The sequence below is a fragment of the Oncorhynchus tshawytscha genome, linkage group LG11, assembly GCF_018296145.1.
Source record: "Oncorhynchus tshawytscha isolate Ot180627B linkage group LG11, Otsh_v2.0, whole genome shotgun sequence".
Taxonomy (NCBI): Eukaryota; Metazoa; Chordata; class Actinopteri; order Salmoniformes; family Salmonidae; genus Oncorhynchus; species Oncorhynchus tshawytscha.
Window position 1 is genome coordinate 16,494,906 of NC_056439.1, and position 18,570 is coordinate 16,513,475.

An 18,570-nucleotide genomic window follows, 5' to 3' on the forward strand; every position below is an offset into this window, starting at 1 on the left:
TGACTTGCCTAGTTAAATAAAGGTTAAATAAAAAATATATTCACATTAGTACATACAAACAATATCTAGTACAGTGCAAAAAACAAGACAAGATACAGTTGAAGTTGTAAGTTTACATACACTTTGGAAAATACACTTTAAATACACTTTGGCAAAAAACTGGAAATACTTATCTCCCTCACTAGCTTTAAGCACCAACTGTCAGAGCAGCTCACAGATTACTGCACCTGTACATAGCCCATCTATAATTTAGCCCAAACAACTACCTCTCCCCCTACTGTATTTATTGATTTATTTTGCTCCTTTGCACCCCATTATTTCTATCTCTACTTTGCACAGTCTTCCACTGCAAATCTACCATTCCAGTGTTTTACTTGCTATATTGTATTTACTTTGCCACCATGGCCTTTTTTTAACTTTACCTCCCTTATCTCAGCTCATTTGCTCACATTGTATATAGACTTATTTTTCTACTGTATTATTGACTGTATGTTTATTTTACACCATGTGTAACTCTGTGTTGTTGTATGTGTCGAACTGCTTTGCTTTATCTTGGCCAGGTCGCAATTGTAAATGAGAACTTGTTCTCAACTTGCCTATCTGGTTAAATAAAGGTGAAATAAAAATGTAAAAACTAAACTCAGTTTTTCGCAATTCCTGACATTTAATTCTGGTAAACATTCCCCTGTCTACGGTCAGTTAGGATCACCACTTAATTTTAAGAATGTGAAATGTCAGAATGATATGAGAAAGAAGGATTTATTTCAGCTTGTATTTCCTTTCATCACATTCCCAGTGGGTCAGAAGTTAACATACACACAATTAGTATTTGGTAGCATTGCCTTTAAATTGTTTAACTTGGGTCAAACGTTTCGGATAGCCTTCCACAAATTTCCCACAATAAGTTGAGTGAATTTTGGCACATTACCCCTGACAGAGCTCTTGAAACTGAGTCAGGTTTGCAGGCTCGCACACACTTGCTCGCACACACTTTTTCAGTTCTGCACACTCATTTTCTATCAGATTGAGGTCAAGGCTTTGTGATGGCCACTCCAATACCTGGACTTTGTTGTCCTTAAGCCATTTTGCCAAAACTTTGGAAGTATGCTTGGGGTCATTGTCCATTTGGATGGCTTGAGATGTTGCTTCAATATATCCACATAATTTTCCATCCTCATGATGCCATCTATTTTGTGAAGTGCACCAGTCCCTCCTGCAGCAAAGCACCCCAACAACATGATGCTGCTACCCTGTGCTTCACGGTTGGGATGGTGTTCTTCGGCTTGCAAGCATCCCCTTTTTTCCTCCAAACATAATGATGGTCATTATGGCCAAACAGTTCTGTTTTTGTTTCATCAGACCAGAGGACATTTCTCCAAAAAGTACGATCTTTGTCCCCATGTGCAGTTGCAAACTGTAGTCTGTTTTTTTATGGTGGTTTTGGAGCAGTGGCTTCATCCTTGCTGAACGGCCTTTCAGGTTATGTTGATATAGGACTCGTTTTACTGTGGATATAGATACTTTTGTACCTGTTTCCTCCAGCATCTTCACAGGGTCTTTTGCTGTTGTTCTGGGATTGATTTGGACTTTTCACACCAAAGTACATTCATCTCTAGGACACAGAATGCTTTCCTTCCTGAGCGGTATGACGGCTGTGTGGTCCCATGGTGTTTAGACTGTACTTGCGTATTATTGTTTGTACAAATGAACGTGGTACCTTCAGGCATTTGGACATTGCTACCAAGGATGAACCAGACTTGTGGAGGTCTAAACACAAACATTCTGAGGTCTTGGCTGATTTCCTTTGATTTTCCCATGATGTCAAGCAAAGGGGCACTGAGCTTAAAGGTTGACCTTGAAATACATCCACACTCAAATTATGTCAATTAGCCTATCAGAAGCTTCTAAAGCCATGACATCATTTTCAGACATCAAACTTCCGTCTTCAACTGTATATAAAATGTCTGTCTCTTCACAGTCCCCTTTGTGTTATCTGTTTTTTTAAACTGGTTTTATTGCTAGTTTGAGTTACCTGGGGTAGCAGAGTGTTCCATGTAGTCATGGCTTTATTTAATACTGTGCGTTTCCCATTATCTGTTCAGGACCTGGGGACTGTGAAGAGACCTCTGGTTGCATGTCTTGTATTGTACTGATGTGTGTCCGAACTGCTTGCCAACTGCTTGAACACTGCTGCAACTTCTGCACACTCTAGGAGCTCAGATTCAATCATTTAATAACCAACATTTCAACAGACAAGCTGCCCTCATCAGAGTTCGGGGTTCGGTAACTTCAACACATCATTACCTCTCCTCAACTTTCCTCAACGTTCCCTCTGTGTACATCTAAGTGTGATACGTGCTGCTTTGTTCTGGACCAACTGTCCTTCTTTGCCGCACATGACCACACAGCTGGGCAGCAGTCCAGGTGCGACAAAACTAGGGCCTGTAGGACCTGCCTGTTCAACTAAGATGTCAAGAAGGCAGAGCAACACCCTATCATGGACAGACCTCTTCCCATTTTGGCAACCATTGATTCTATATGTTTTGACCATGAAAGCTCGCTATCTAGGGTTACACCCAGCAGTTTTTTCCCTTCAACTTGCTCATTAGGCATTTTATTCAATAATAGATCTAAACAAGGTTTAGCATCGAGTGAGTGATTTGTCTGAAAAATTATGCTTTTAGTTTTTTTTATATTTAGCACCAGCCTAATGCTAGTCACCCATTCTAAAACTGACTGGATCTCTATGTTAAATGTCTCAGTTATTTATTTTACTGTTGCAGCCGACATGTATACTGTTGAACCGTCAGTGTACAAAGACACACAGACTTTATTCAAGGTCAGTGAAAGGTCATTTGTAAAATCAGAAAACGATAATGGCCCTAGCCAGCTGCCCTGCGGTACACCACATTCAACTGAATTTGCATGAGAGATAATTCCATTAATGAAAACCCTCTGTGTTCTATTAGATACAGTAGGTAACTCGCAATACATTATAAGGCAGAGGATGCAAATCCATAACACTTAAGTTTTTCAGCAATAGGTTATGATCAATGACATCAAAAGCTGTACTAAAGTCTAACAAAACAGCTGCCACAATCTTCTTTCAGCCAATCATCAGTCATTTGTGTCAGTACCAAGCATGTTGAGTGCCCTTCCCTATAAGCATGCTGAAAGTCTGTTTTCTGTCAAATAACTTTGTCTTAATTACATTTTTGATTGAGAAATTGCTCTTTGCTGAAAAGCTATTTTTGTTTCTTTTTGACCATTTGAATTTAAAACAAACATTACTTAATTGTTACCCAGAAATTATTTGATATTGAGATAAAAACGGCTGCATTGGACCTTTAAACAGCCCTACTGTGACATAGGAACTAGCTTAAAAACGCCCACCTTGAGGAATTTAGATTAACCTGGTCAAATAAACTAAAATAAAGTCACCCACCTGTATGATGCGGCTGAGGTGGCAGTCTGCGGCCAGCTCCAGACCTTGCCTCTCTGCCCAGTCCTCCACCAGGCTAAGCCTCTGGCGGAGGGTGGCCCCCCAGTAGTGGGACCTAAGGCCCAGGGAGCAGGCCTCTCCCTGGGGGCTGGGGCTCAGCAGCCTGTTGAATCAAATCAAACATGATTTAAAGTGCATTTAAAATGACACACTTTACAATAAAATCATGAAAAACAAGGAGATTAAAACAAGACAAAGAAATAAAAGAGATGAATAAAAGAACATGAAACAAAAAAGATGAGTAAAATATTGGTGATTAAAGGCCAGGCTAAAAGGGTGGGTTTTCAAAAAGTGATTTAAAAGCCTCAACTACTGTATGTCTGCCTCTCTCACCTGTTGAAGAGCCAGGCACTGATGGAGTGGAAGAGTTGGGAGAACAGCTGGATGGTGAGGGCAGCGTTGACTCGACAGTGACGCAGCAGAGACATGGCACCCATCAAGGTTTGCAGTACGCCCTCTGGTGGAGGGAGGATCGAGTGACCAAAAGTTTTGAAACAAACTTTTAAAAAACATTGAAAATAAGCACACTGGTGTTGATTTTCATGCTAATATGATGGTTCTATATCTACTGGATCAAAACTAACATATGGAAGCTGCGGGTTAAAACAAAAAAAGTTAGAGGTTATAACTAGATTGTGTTGTGGTTAACATTCATGGTGTACCTATTCCTGCAGGTGAATGACTCCCCTCGGGATAAATAAGGAATTCTGGCAAGTGTCTGCTCAGATCAGCCAGCAGACACTGAGTCAAACACCTTGAGGAACAAAAGACAGAAAGACAGACAGACAGGGGGGCAGGGGGCTTTATCAATACTGTACAACATCAGGACTGATGAGGGAAGATCACTTATGTGCTCAGTTCAAAGTCTTCACAGTAGAACAGCAGCTACAATCCTTATTTACTGAATTCCTTATTTACTGAAGTCAGAGTAAATTACATAGATTAGAAGAGATAAGAAGTGCTATATGTAATGTCTTACTTGAAAGCCTTGTACACCAGGTGTGCCAGGTTCTCCTGAGCCTGCAGAGTGATGGGGCTTAGATCTCTGTCCTGCTTTAGGAAGTTCAGGAGCTCTGAGGCATTGGCCATCCAGAAGGCTACAGCACCAGCTATGGACTTCTGCTTCTGGAAGGGAGAGAGAGAAAGATCAAGATGGAATAAATATGGACATTTTATAAGCCTTATTATGAGACATTATAAAGTGTCATGCATGCTTGTAACAAGTTATCAAGCATTATAAACTGGGTGGTTCGAGCCCTGAATGCTGATTAGCTAACAGCCGTGGTATATTTATTTTATTTATTAGGATCCCCATTAGCCGATGACAATGGCGACATAATCTTACTGAGGTCTGACACATAATGAAAAATAATTACAGACAAAAGACTTTACAATTTACATACATTTTTTTTTTAAATGAACATGTAGTGTGTGTGTGTGTTTGAATCTATCAGTTACACATACATGTTAGTACATACACACAACAAGTAGGTCACATGGGGAGACATTGTCCTGCGAGGTGTTGATTTATTTGTTTTTTGTTGTTCACTTGCCCTATAAAAGATGGAAGGGAGTTCCATGCACTCATGGCTCTGTATAATACTGTATGTTTCCTTGAATTTGTTCTGGACCTGGGGATTGCGAAAAGACTCCTGGTGGCATATCTGGTGGGGTAGTTGTGTGTGTCAGTGCTGTGTGTAAATTGACTAGCAAACAATTTGGAATTTCCAATACAATAATGTTTCTTAGAAAAACAAGATGTGACGCAACTCTTAGCTAAGAGAGACTGGCATGCATAGTATCGCTGCATATTGCTGTGGTAGCCATGCTGGTTAAGTGTGCCTTGAATTCTAAATAAATAGCAGACAGTGTCACCAGTGTGGTTCACGTGTGGTTCACGCATGTGTGGTTCACAGTGGAACCACACATGCAGAGATCATCCTATTCTGCGTCTCATGGCGGTTGGAACCAAAAAACTCAAATTTGGATTCATCAGACCAAAGGACAGATTTCCACCGGTCTAATGTATAATGCTCGTGTTTCTTGGCCAAAGCAAGTCTCTTCTTATTACTGGTGTCCTTTAGTAGTGGTTTCTTTGCCCCAATTCAACCAATGAAGGCCTGATTCACACAGTCTCTTCTGAACAGTTCATGTTGAGATATGTCTGTTACTTGAACTCTGTGAAGCATTTATTTTGACTGAAATGTCTGAGGCTGGCAACTCTAATAAACTTATCCTCTGCAGCAGAGGTAACTCTGGGTCTTCGTTTCCAATGGTGGTCCTCATGAGAGCCAGTTTCATCATAGCGCTTGATGGTTTTTGCGACTGCGCTTGAAGAAACTTTTAAAGTTCTTGAGATGTTCCGGACTGACTGACCTTAATGTCTTAAAGGAATGATGGACTGTCATTTGTCTGCTTATTTGAGCTGTTCTTGCCATAATATGGACTTGGTCTTACCAAATACGGCTATTTTCTGTGTACCACCCCTACCTTGTCACAACACAACTGATTGGCTTAAACGCATTAAGAAGGAAACAAATCCACAAATTCACTTTTAACAAGGCACACCTGTTAATTGAATGCATTCAAGGTGGCGACATCATGAAGCTGGTTGAGAGAATGCCAAGAGTGTGCAAAGCTGTCATCAAGGCAAAGGGTGGCTACTTTGAAGAATCACAAATATAAAATATATTTTGATTTGTTTAACACTTTGTTGGTTACAGCTTTTTTCCATCTACATAACATTGCAAAAATCAGAAACTTTCTGTCCAAAAATTATGCAGAAAAATGTATCCACGCTTTTGTCACTTCTAGGTTAGACTACTGCAATGCTCTACTTTCCGGCTACCCGGATAAAGCACTAAATAAACTTCAGTTAGTGCTAAATACGGCTGCTAGAATCCTGACTAGAACCAAAACATTTGATCATATTACTCCAGTGCTAGCCTCCCTACACTGGCTTCCTGTAAAGGCAAGGGCAGATTTCAAGGTTTTACTGCTAACCTACAAAGCACTACATGGGCTTGCTCCTACCTATCTCTCTCATTTGGTCCTGCCGTACATACCTCACAAGACGCAGGCCTCCTAATTGTCCCTAGAATTTCTAAGCAAACAGCTGGAGGCAGGGCTTTCTCCTATAGAGCTCATTTTTATGGAATGGTCTGCCTACCCATGTGAGAGACGCAAACTCGGTCTCAACCTTTAAGTCTTTACTGAAGAATCATCTCTTCAGTGGGGCGGCAGGGTAGCCTAGTGGTTAGAGTGTTGGACTAGTAACCGAAAGGTTGCAAGTTCGAATCCCTGAGCTGACAAGGTACAAATCTGTTGTTCTGCCCCTGAACAGACAGTTAACCCACTAGGCCGTCATTGAAAATAAGAATTTGTTCTTAACTGACTTGCCTAGTAAAATAAAGGTTAAAAAAATAAAAAATATGATTGAGTGTAGTCTGGCCCAGGAGTGTGAAGGTGAACGGAAAGGCTCTGGAGCAACAAACCGCCCTTGCTGTCTCTGCCTGGCCGGTTCCCCTCTTTCCACTGGGATTCTCTGCCTCTAACCCTATTACAGGGGCTGAGTCACTGGCTTACTAGGGCTCTTTCATACCCTCCCTAGGAGGGGTGTGTGGGTTGAGCCACTGATGTGATCTTCCTGTTTGGGTTGGCGCCCCCTTGGGTTGTGCCGTGGCGGAGATCTTTGTGGGGGCCTTGTCTCAGGATGGTAAGATATCCCTCTAGGGGTGTGGGGGCTGTGCTTTGGCGTGGGGTTATATCCTGTCTCAGCCTCCAGTATTTATGTTGCAGTGGGGCTTATGTGTCGGGGGGCTAGGGTCAGTTTGTTATATCTGGAGTACTTCTCCTGTCCTATCTGGCCTGTCCTGTGTGAATTTAAGTATGCTCTCTCTAATTCTCTCTTTCTTTCTCTCTCGGAGGACCTGAGCCCTAGGACCATGCCGTGCTGCTGCTCCAGTTTCAACTGTTCTGCCTGTGATTATTATTATTTGACCATACTGGTCATTTATGAACATTTGAACATCTTGGCCATGTTTTGTTATAATCTCCACCCGGCACAGCAAGAAGAGGACTGGCCACCCCACATAGCTTGGTTCCTCTCTAGGTTTCTTCCTAGGTTTTGGCCTTTCTAGGGAGTTTTTCCTAGCTACCGTGCTTCTACACCTGCATTGCTTGCTGATTGGGGTTTTAGGCTAGGTTTCTGTACAGCACTTTGAGATATCAGCTGATGTACAAAGGGCTATATAAATACATTTGATTTGATTTGACTACATGATTCCATGTGTTATTTCATAGTTTTGATGTCTTCGCTATTATTCTACAATGTAGAAAATTGTAAAAATAAAGAAAAACCCTTGAATGAGTAGGTATTCTAAAACTTTTGACCGCTAGTACATATTAGCAGAAGATATGGGCCTTACAGACGTATGGAGATTAGTCCATCCTAATGATAGAGAATATACTTTTTTCTCTCACTGTCATAAGCCAGAATAGATTTCTTCTTGATATCTAATTTCATGGTTAATAATGGGATTGATTGCAAGATTGGGCCCATTGCCCTCACAGATCATGCTATACTAAAGTTACATGTTTATATAAAGGGTAGATTTAGACTCAACACAATGCTATTACAATATGAGCTGTTTAGCCAATCACTAGCAGATGATCTTAGATCCTTATTTGAGATCAACATAGGCTCAACTGAAAAGATTTCCACAGTATCTCATGTGGTTAAACCGCTCAAATATAGTTTCTACTGCTGCTGTCTCCTTAGATGCTGAGAAAGCATTTGATAGGATAGAGTGGGCTGACTTTTGTAAATGGATAGGGGTCTTCCATTCTAATTTTAAAGCAACAGTACTTACAAATAGAATTATGTCTCCTTTTTTTAGCCTTTCTAGAGGCACAAGGCAGGGTTGCTCACTCTCCCCTCTCCTGTTTACCATAGTTTTAGAGCCTCCTTTCCCCGCAACAATGATGAGAACAGATCCAGAAATTAGGGGCGTACATTGAGGAGGAAAAAAACACAAGCTGCTTAGGTATGCAAACAATATTCTACTGCTAGTCTCTGATCCTCTTCAGTCTGTACCACAATTACTTACTTGTATTGAATCATATTCTAATTGTTAGGCTACAAAATAAATTGGAATAAATCGGAAGCAATGTCAATTAATGCCATATGTTACTCTGGAACTGTTACCACATGCAATATCAAATGGGTTCCTACTGGGATGAAATATTTGGGTATTAAGACTACATTTTGAGCCACTAGTAGTCAAGATTAAGACAATTTTATAAAAATGTGGAAAGATCAACGTGATTAAAATGGTTGTGGTCCACAACCAGCTATCAACTAAATCCAGGAAAGAACCCAATAGCTGAGTAACTGGAATTACCCAAACATAAAGCAGCCATTTTTTACTCAATATTTAGTCATCTGCAGAGTAAAGACTGTAAAAACCTCAGAACAATATGTCAAATTGACCTTAAGTGTGAAATTGAGGATGATACCTGGTTGAAGATCTTGTCCAAGGAGGAACATAAGAGAAGTCAGGGGGAAACTTACTCAGTATAAGATACTACATAGATTTTATTGGACCCCAACAAGGCTTTATAAGATGGGGCTGACCAACAATTCTCTGTGTTGGAAATGCCAAAAAGACACTGGGAAATTCTTTCACACAATTTTAATTTTACCTTTATTTAACTAGGCAAGTCAGTTAAGAACAAATTCTTATTTACAATGACAGCCTACGCCAGCCAAACCCAGACAACTGTGCACCGCCCTATGGGACTCCCAATCACGGCAGGATGGGATGCAACCTGGATTCAAACCAGGGACACCTCTTGCACTGAAATGTAGTGCCTTAGACCGCTGCGCACTTCGGTAGTCCATAAGGGAGTGTACATTAGTGCTACCTTTCTGGAAGGTTGTTTTGAAATATCCAGTGGTAGAAAAAGTACCCTATTGTCATACTTAATTAAAAGTAAAGATACCTTAATAGAAAATGACTAAAGTAAAAGTGAAAGTCACCTAGTAAAATACTACTTGAGTAAAAGTCTATTAGTATTTTGTTTGAAATATACTTAAGTGTCAAAGTAAATGTAATTGCTAAAATATCAATATCAAAAATCATTTCAACTTCCGTATATCAAGCAAGCCAGATGGCATCATTTTCTTGTTTTTAAAACCTACGGATAGCCAGGGGTACACTCCAACACCCAGACATAATTTATACAAACAAAGCATTGTGCTTAGTGAGTCCACTAGATCAGAGGCAGTAGGGATGACCGGGATGTTCCCTTGATAAGTGTGTGAATTTGACCATTTTCCTGTACTGCTAAGAATTGAAAATGTAATGAGTACTTTTGCATGTCAAATTAGTAATTTGCACTGATCACTGTATGGTTACAGCAGCTAGAGTAATCCTTAGAATTTGGAAGGGTCATGCCACTCCTACTATGAAACAATGGATAGAATCAATTTTAGAAGTAGCATCTTATGAACAAATGCTTGCTAGGATCACTGGTAGAAACGACAATTCTAGAAGCTGGGCGCGTTTTATTTGTCATGTTGTTTCTAAGACTGGGAGGTGATGACTTATGCTTATGAACCCATTTAGTTCATTATTGTAGCTTGTGAGATACTATTTGACTGTGTATGGGGTTTGTGATATATGGCAAATATACCACGGCTAAGGGCTGTGTCCAGGCACTCCACATTTCGTTGTGCATAAGAACAGCCCATAGCCATGGTACAGCGTATTGTCATATACCACACCCACTCAAACCGTATTGCTTAAGTATACCTTCAGGCTAAAGTGTTACCAAAACCATAATGAACCCATGAAGTAGTAGAGGCATGCTCTTTCCAGTTGAGCTGTATAATTCAGAGTCAAACGTGTGATGGTGCATGCATGGTCTCACTTGCCTGGATGACCACCTCAGTCATGGCTACCATCTTGTTGACAGTAGCGGTGACTCTGTGTGTGTGCTCTGAGGGGCGATGACTCTGTGATGTCTCCTGACTGTGACTATAATGGCGGTGGAGGACGAAGCGTCCGGCCATGTACAGGACGTAGGCAGGGGAGAGCTTGAAGTGGACAGTGGAACTGTTGGTGTAGTTGATGACTGCAGAGAGGAAGGGGTCCTCAGCTGTTATGACAGAGGGACACCAGTAGAGGACAGCAGATTAATACAGGATGATAATGAGACTGACAACAAATGGATTGTTTTATTGCTATGTTATTACTATGTGTTATTACAATGTGCTACTACAGTGCTACTACAATGGTCAAATTGAATTACTTACAATTTTCCCTGAATTTAATACCAACTGGAAGTGCAAGTTGGTCCATGTTGTCCTGATCTCTGTTAAGACAAGATGTAATCATTTCAGTTGTCCAGCCTATAGTCACTTCAACAATATCTCAAAACCGGAATCATGAAAAAACAAAAGCCACAGTAGCCATTTTATTAAGCTTCAAGAGATGCCAGAAACGTGTGAATTTTTGTCACACACAGAAGACAAGGTCATGTCAATAAATGTAAATGTTTACATTACTTGGGGTCATGTTTACCTTTCATTCCTTGTTCCATAGTCTTGTTGCTGGTTATGCTTACGGACCATGCCCCGCCACGTGGAACTTTTCTTGCATTCTGTTGTGTCAGGGTTAGAAACAATATCCTTGTTGGTCCAGGACTTCTCCACAGGTACAGAAGCTGATATCTGCCTGCAGTGGAGAGAAGACTATACCTATAACTTGAGAATCCGCTACAGGCAGTGAACTTTTACAGGAGACAGACTTAACATTGAACATTAACTTTTGTGAACCAGAGTGGGATGCTTGGAGTTAAAAAATTAAAAAATTAAAAATAAAGTTTTTATTGTCATGCTTCTCTGTTTGCTAATGAATTCATTGGCGTTAAGGGAAGACCTACCCATTCTCTTTCCTCATAGTGGACCCATTAGGCTTTGCCGAGTGGTTAACAGCATCATCTCCCGTCTTCTTCTTCTCCTTCTTCTTCTCTTTCCTCGACAGGGTCCTCTTGAAGTTCTGGATCATGCCTCCCTTCTTTTTCTCTGGGCTGTTGTCCTGTATGGATAAAGGCCACATAATCACACAGAGAGACACAACACTACAGTGGGAAATCAAAGCATTAACTCTTGCCAGCTAAATTGCTTTCCTTGCCTTGACATTCAAGCTAGGTCGGGCATGAAAAGTAATTTCTAACTGAGCAAATTCTGCTCAATTATAAATACAGTAAGCAGTCAGTCACATGTACAATAATGTCCTGATCCTTCTTGAGTACGAAGCGGCCCTCCCCGTTGTGTGTGTTCCAGTTCAGCTGCACAACCAGAGGCTTTTCACTCAGGTCCAGCTGCCGTTCTTCTGCCATGGTTAACAGAGCGAAGAGTGGGAGAGTAACATGAACAAATTTACCGGATAATACACTCAATCTATTCAAAATATAGAATTGTTCACAAATGCCCTGCCCCCAAGTGTACTCTTTAATTAATGTATCCATCCATCCAGCCATCCGTCTGTCTATCCATCCATCCATCCATCCATCTTACCCTTGTTAGCATGGACCTCAAACAGGAAATAGGGAGTATTCAACATCTTCATGTCCGGTCTGAACTTCTCTGACAGTGTTTCAATAACCTCTCCAGTGGTGGTGGTGCTGCTGATTCGCAGGCACTTGGTGGCAACGTTCCCTGCAACATGGTCCTCAAAGTAGAACCGCATCACTCCATGGAACTCTAAGTTCTAGAGGGGAAAGAGTAGATGAACGAAGTCAAGCAGAGGTAACGTAGCTAACTTAGCTAACTAGCTAGCAATCTTCATTTGTTTATCTAAACCAAAATCTACATAGCTAGCTTCCATAATTTGCTGGCTAGAAATTCCAAATCAAATCAATGTAATTAGCCAGCTGCTATCTGGTGATGAGATTTGTAACTTGAAATTGGAGAAAAGCAGAGGAAGGGATTGATGTCTGTTGGTGGTGGGTATTGTGTGTGAAGGTTGTTAGTATGCATGATCTATTGACATGGGGGGATGGGTGGATATAGTACCTTGTTTGGGACAAAGTAGTAAAATGTTAGCTAATCACTGTCTAGTGGGTGTCCTACAGACTAATCCTGCTGCAGACACATCATGTCACGCCCTGACCTGAGATATCTGTTTTCTTTATATTTTGGTTAGGTCAGGGTGTGACTAGGGTGGGTACGCTAGTTTTGTATTGTCTAGTTTTTTTTGTATGTCTAGGGTTTTTGTAGGTCTATGTCACGCCCTGGTCTAAGTATTTTGTGTTTTTCTTCATGTATTGGGTCAGGCCAGGGTGTGGCATGGGGTTTTTGTATTGTGGTGTGTTTTGTCTTGGGGTTTTGGTGTGTATGTATTGGGATTGTAGCTAGTGGGGTTATCTAGCAAGGTCTATGGCTGTCTGGAGTGATTCTCAATCAGAGGCAGGTGTTTATCGTTGTCTCTGATTGGGAACCATATTTAGGCAGCCATATTCTTTGAGTTTGTCGTGGGTGATTGTCCTTAGTGTCCTTGTTCCTGTCTATGTGTTAGGTTACACAAGTATAGGCTGTTTCGGTTTTCGTTACGTTTATTGTTTTTGTAGTGTTTGTTATTTGATTCGTGTTTTACGTTCGTTATTAAATATGGATCGCAATCTACACGCTGCAGTTTGGTCCGACTCTCCTTCACACCTAGAAAACCGTAACAGTCTAGGTGATTTGTATGTCTATGGTGGCCTGATATGGTTCCCAATCAGAGGCAGCTGTTTATCGTTGTCTCTGATTGGGGATCATATTTAGGTAGCCATTTCCCTTTGGTGTTTGTGGGATCTTGTCTATGTGTAGTTGCCTGGCAGCACTTGTTGGTATAGCGTCACGGTTCATTTTGTTCAGTGTTCATTCTTTAAATAAATAAGACTGTACGCATACCACGCTGTGCCTTGGTCTCATTCATACGACGAACGTGACACATCATGCTATCCCAGAGCATAATGAGAATGTGGGATGCAAAAAAGCCAGGGCAGCCAAAGGTATTTATGAAAACAAAACCCCCTCTTGAGAAAACATCACCAATCCACAAGCTCCTCATACTTTTCACACCCTTGCAGTCAGTTCTTTGTCATGGGGGATAGGGGCTGTTAGTACACTCTTTGAACCTATTCAGAGTGTAGTTGGCAGTGCTTGTCTTCTCAACAGCACAACTGTAGGTGCTCATATACAACAACACACGACTAGACTGTTTACAAATTTTTCACACCTTTGCTGACAGTCGAACTCAATGCCCCATGATTTACTCTGAGTGTAACAAAACGCATACCAGTCTACTGTACCCTTTTCTATTTACAGATGAACGTGGTTCTTGTATGGTTAAACTCCTTGACTGTGGTAAAAACTGAATCTCTTCCGTACATGGGTCATTATGACAGCTGGCAATCTCAGGCATACAGTGAAGTCTTACACATCCTCATGATCAGTCTTCGTGTATTTCCAGGAGACTTACAGTACAAACAGTACTTTAACCCAACACCTAGCGACCTCGTCAAAAGGTTGAGATCTCTTGGCGTACCGGTAAAAGTTTTTTTTTTAGGCAAGTTGGTTAAGAACAAATTCTTATTCACAATGATGTCTTACACTGGTTAAAGTGTTGGCTTGAAAGTTGCTGGATGGAGCAAGGGCGGCCATCCATGGAAACCCGACGAGCTGGCTTACGCACCCCCGGTGTGTGTCCATTAACTTGCTATAGAAAGGAGTGGGGACTCACTCTTAAGGAAGGGGGTAATGTAGTGACCTAAACCCAATACCTAGAAACCTCGTCAAGAGGCTTGGACATCTTGGCGAAGGGTTAAGGTGTTGGCTTGACAGTTGCTGGGCCTGGGTTTGAGTTCCAGTCAGGAATACCCCCTTAAATCTCTACATTATGTATATGTAAGGACCGACGCAGGAGATGAGAAGCAGGTACGGGGAGTCAAACATTTGATAGGGAACAGACATGGAACAAGACAGAAACAGCATCGGCACACAGGTAACACAGACATATTACAATCAATACAGAGCTGGGGAACTGACAAATATAGGGGAGGTAATAAACAGGTGATTGAGTGAGTCCAATATTGCTGAAGCGCGTGACGAGGGAAGGCAGGTGTGCGTAATTTATGGTGGCAGGAGTGCGCAACACAGGGCAGCCTGGTGCCCTCAAAATCCAGGGGGGAAGAGCGGGAGCATGCATTATAGTGTGTGTGGGGGGTATTGTAACTTTCACATCTCTTGGGAGTCAACAACTTCTTTGTATGCAACATACAATGCATTCAGAAAGTATTCAGATTAGATTTCTATGCATATAATTTCTGTCAAGCCATTTTTCACATACAGTACCAGTCAAAAGTTTGGACACACCTACATTTGGACACACCTACTCAAGGGTTTTTCTTTATTTTTACTGTTTTCTACATTGTAAAATATTAGTCAAGACATCAGAATTATGAAATAACACATATGGAATCATGTAGTAACCAAAAAAGTGTTGAACAAATCAAAATATATTTTAGATTCTTCAAAGTAGCCACATGCCTTGATGACAGCTTTACACACTCTTGGTATTCTCTCAACCAGCTTCATGAGGAATGCTTTTACAACAGTCTTGAATGAGTTCCCACATATGCTGAGCACTTGTTGGCAACTTTTCCTTCACTCTGCGGTCCAACTCATCCCAAACCATCTCAATTGGGTTGAGGTCGGGTGATTGTGTAGGCCAGGTCATCTGATGCAGCACTCCGTCATTCTACTTCTTGATCAAATAGCCCTTACACAGACTGGAGGTGTATTTTGGGTACTGTTGAAAAACAAATGATAGTCCCACTAATCTCAAACCAGATGGGATGGCGTATCGCTGCAGAATGCCGTGTTAGCCATGCTTAAAACTTCTTTGGGATCAGTGTCCCTTCCACGGGCACGGGATGGATGAGCTAACGTAGGCTAATGCAACTAGCATGAGGTTGTAAGTAACAAGAATATTTCCCAGAACATTTTTACATTTTTGATAATCTAACTGCACTGTCCAATTTACAGTAGCTATTATTATAATGAAAGAATACCATGCTATTGTTTGAGGAGAGTGCACAATTTTGAAAATGAAAAGTTATTAATATACAAATTAGGCACATTTGGGGAGTCTTGATACAACATTTTGAACAGAAATGCTATGGTTCATTGGATCAGTCTAAACCTCTGCATATACACTGATGCCATCTATTGGCCAAAATCTAAATTACACCTGGGCTGGAATAATACATTTTGGCCTTTCTCTTGCATTTCAAGGATGATGGTAAAGAAAAAATACAAAAGAACGGTTGTTTTTTTCATTGTATTATCTTTTACCAGATCTATTGTGTTATATTTTACTGTTTTACATTTTACATTTCCATAACATTCAAAGAGTTTCCTTTCAAATGGTACCAATAATATGCATAATCTTGCTTTTGCTTCAGGGCCTGAGCTACAGGCAGTTAGATTTGAGTATGTCATTTTTGGCGAAATGTGAGAAAAAAAAGGGGGCTAATCCTTAAGTGTGCCTTGAATTCTAAATAAATCAGACAGTGTCATCAGCAAAGCACCCCCACACCATCACACCTCCTCCTCCATACTTCATGGTGGGAACCACACATGCGGAGATCATCCGTTCACCTACTCTGCGTCTGACAAAGACACGGCAGTTAGAACCAATATTCTCAAATTTGGACTCATCAGACCAAAGGACAGATTTCCACTGGTCTAATGTCCATTGTTCGTATTTCTTGGCCCAAGCAAGTCTCTTCTTATTATTGGTGTCCTTTTAATAGTGGTTTATTTTCAGCAATTTGACCAAGATTTATTTGGGCTGCTATCTGAGGTGCAGTTAATTCTAATGAACTTATCCTCTGCAGCAGAGGTAACTCTGGGTCTTCCTTTTCTGTGGTGGTCCTCATGAGAACCAGTTTCATCATAGCGCTTGATGGTATTTGCTACTGCAATTTTCCAGATTGATTGACCTTCATGTCTTAAAGTAATGATGGACTGTCGTTTATATTTTCTTATTTGAGCTGTTTTTGACATAATGTGGACTTGGTGTTTTACCAAATAAGGCTATCTTCTGTATACCACTCCTAGTCACAACACAACTGATTGGCTCAAACATATTAAGAAGGAAAGAAATTCCACAAATTAACTTTTAACAAGGCCCACTTGTTAATTGAAATGCTTTCCAGGTGAAGAGTGTGCAAAGCTGTCATCAAGGCAAAGCATGGCTACTTTGAAGTATCTCAAATCTAAAATATATTTGGATTTGTTTAACACTTTTTTTTGTTACTACATGAATCCATATGTGTTATTTCATAGTTTTGATGTCTTCACTATTATTCTACAATGTAGAAAATTGCTCAAATAACAAACTCCTTGAATGGGTAGGTGTGTCCAAACTTGACTGGTACTGTACATTATCACCATTTTAATGTGTCACAGTTCTCAAAATAAATATGAACTATTGAAGTAATTGGTACTCACATGCAACACATAAGCAATAGCCTGTCAGTAGGAAGTATATGAAATGTAAAATGGTTTAAGTTGTGATTTTATTAAAACCAGTTGACTTGTATTTCTTATACACCACACTCAGTTTATCTTCTCAAAAAGCTAAGGTGGCATGCCAGAGACATGTTAGTTTGACATGTGAACCAATCCATACAATTTTAAATGCAGTACTGTTTTGAAAAGTTGAGACTTATAATAATCTGAGGGGGGTTGTAGCAATGGTGAGATGGGAGTCTCAGGCTGGACATATTGGCAGTCAGGCTCTTTAGACGCATGCCAATAGGGTTGCCAGAAAAAAAAGCCTTTATTGAGAGCAACCAATATAGAAATCTGGAGTTTGCTAAACGGCATTGGCATTTGGATTGAAACCAGGTGCTATGATCGTATGAGATGGAAATAGAAAGATCCCTCCCAATGTGTTCTCCAACTCATAAAACATTTTAGAAAAAGGCTCAGTGCCGTTAACCTCTCAGGGTGAGGTTTTGAAACGTATTGAAAACATGGGTGTCAATAATTTTAATCTCTACCTTTTTGAAGGAAAAATATATACTTATTAAACTAAATATCTTTATCTGATCAATTGTATTAGTATAAAATAATATAATTTCCCAATTTTTTTGGAGCGTATAATATAGCTCAGTATTTGAATTATTTAGTCGTTTTTTTCTCATCTTTATCAAGGGAGTCAATAATTTCCTACTCCACTGTAGATTTGATTGATTACATTTCTGAAGTCCACTCACCTTGCATGGCAGACTGATCTCAAACAGGTCCAGTCGGGTGTTGTTCCAATGTTGGATGATGTCAGCTAATCTCTGCCACTCTTCCTTCCCTGCCATGTCCAGTCAACCGAGTAAATACTAAAGTAACAGTTTTATATCTTCACAATGATCGTTGCTGTTGGCCACAATCTTCAGCCAGTGCACTATTCTGCATAACCTATAGCGATGACAGGAGTGCTCTGAACGCCTATACATAGTAATGTTAATGTCTTCAGCGGTCCCTGGGATCCCACCCCTGTTAGTGACAGGTCATCACACCCTTATGTGTGGCAGTGACCGCAATAGACTGGCCTCTTAATCAAATTATCCTGCTGTATCTGCAACCCAGGTGACTTGATTCCATAATAATACATATTGCATTTCCTGTGTAAAGTCTTATAGCATAACAACATCAACAATAACAGCAACATCAAGTCTAGGGGCCCATAACTGTTGTTTTTACCGTAAAGGTGTCCTGGGTAATCAGGTGTCGGCCTATAAAAAGTGGGAACACCCCTACACCCCTGTGGTTTCTGGTATGCCCTTGTACAAGGCTTATCATCAATGTGTGTGTGTGTGGTGCACATACTGTACTCAAACGGCTGACATCTGGTGGAGTGTACAGAGTTAAATCATTGAGATTGATCATGAAGATAGTTGCATGATTTATAGGCTATGGGTATTCCCTGAACCCTAGAACTCTGCCCCAGCTT

The 18,570-nt window shown here is 40.7% G+C and overlaps 1 protein-coding gene across 1 annotated transcript in view; it reads right to left on the reverse strand.

Annotated features, from left to right (window-relative positions):
- LOC112262432 (afadin-like) overlaps window positions 1-18,029 on the reverse strand; it is a 31,412-nt gene extending 13,383 nt beyond the window's left edge. The window contains 11 exon segments of the mRNA XM_042330605.1: window positions 3,446-3,605; window positions 3,836-3,959; window positions 4,165-4,256; window positions 4,482-4,627; window positions 10,440-10,663; window positions 10,821-10,879; window positions 11,089-11,241; window positions 11,450-11,622; window positions 11,798-11,901; window positions 12,087-12,279; window positions 17,840-18,029. Of these exon segments, the coding sequence (XP_042186539.1) occupies window positions 3,446-3,605; window positions 3,836-3,959; window positions 4,165-4,256; window positions 4,482-4,627; window positions 10,440-10,663; window positions 10,821-10,879; window positions 11,089-11,241; window positions 11,450-11,622; window positions 11,798-11,901; window positions 12,087-12,279; window positions 17,840-17,935 (1,524 nt within the window). The 5' untranslated portion in view covers window positions 17,936-18,029.
- Window positions 18,030-18,570: the final 541 nt, after the last annotated feature.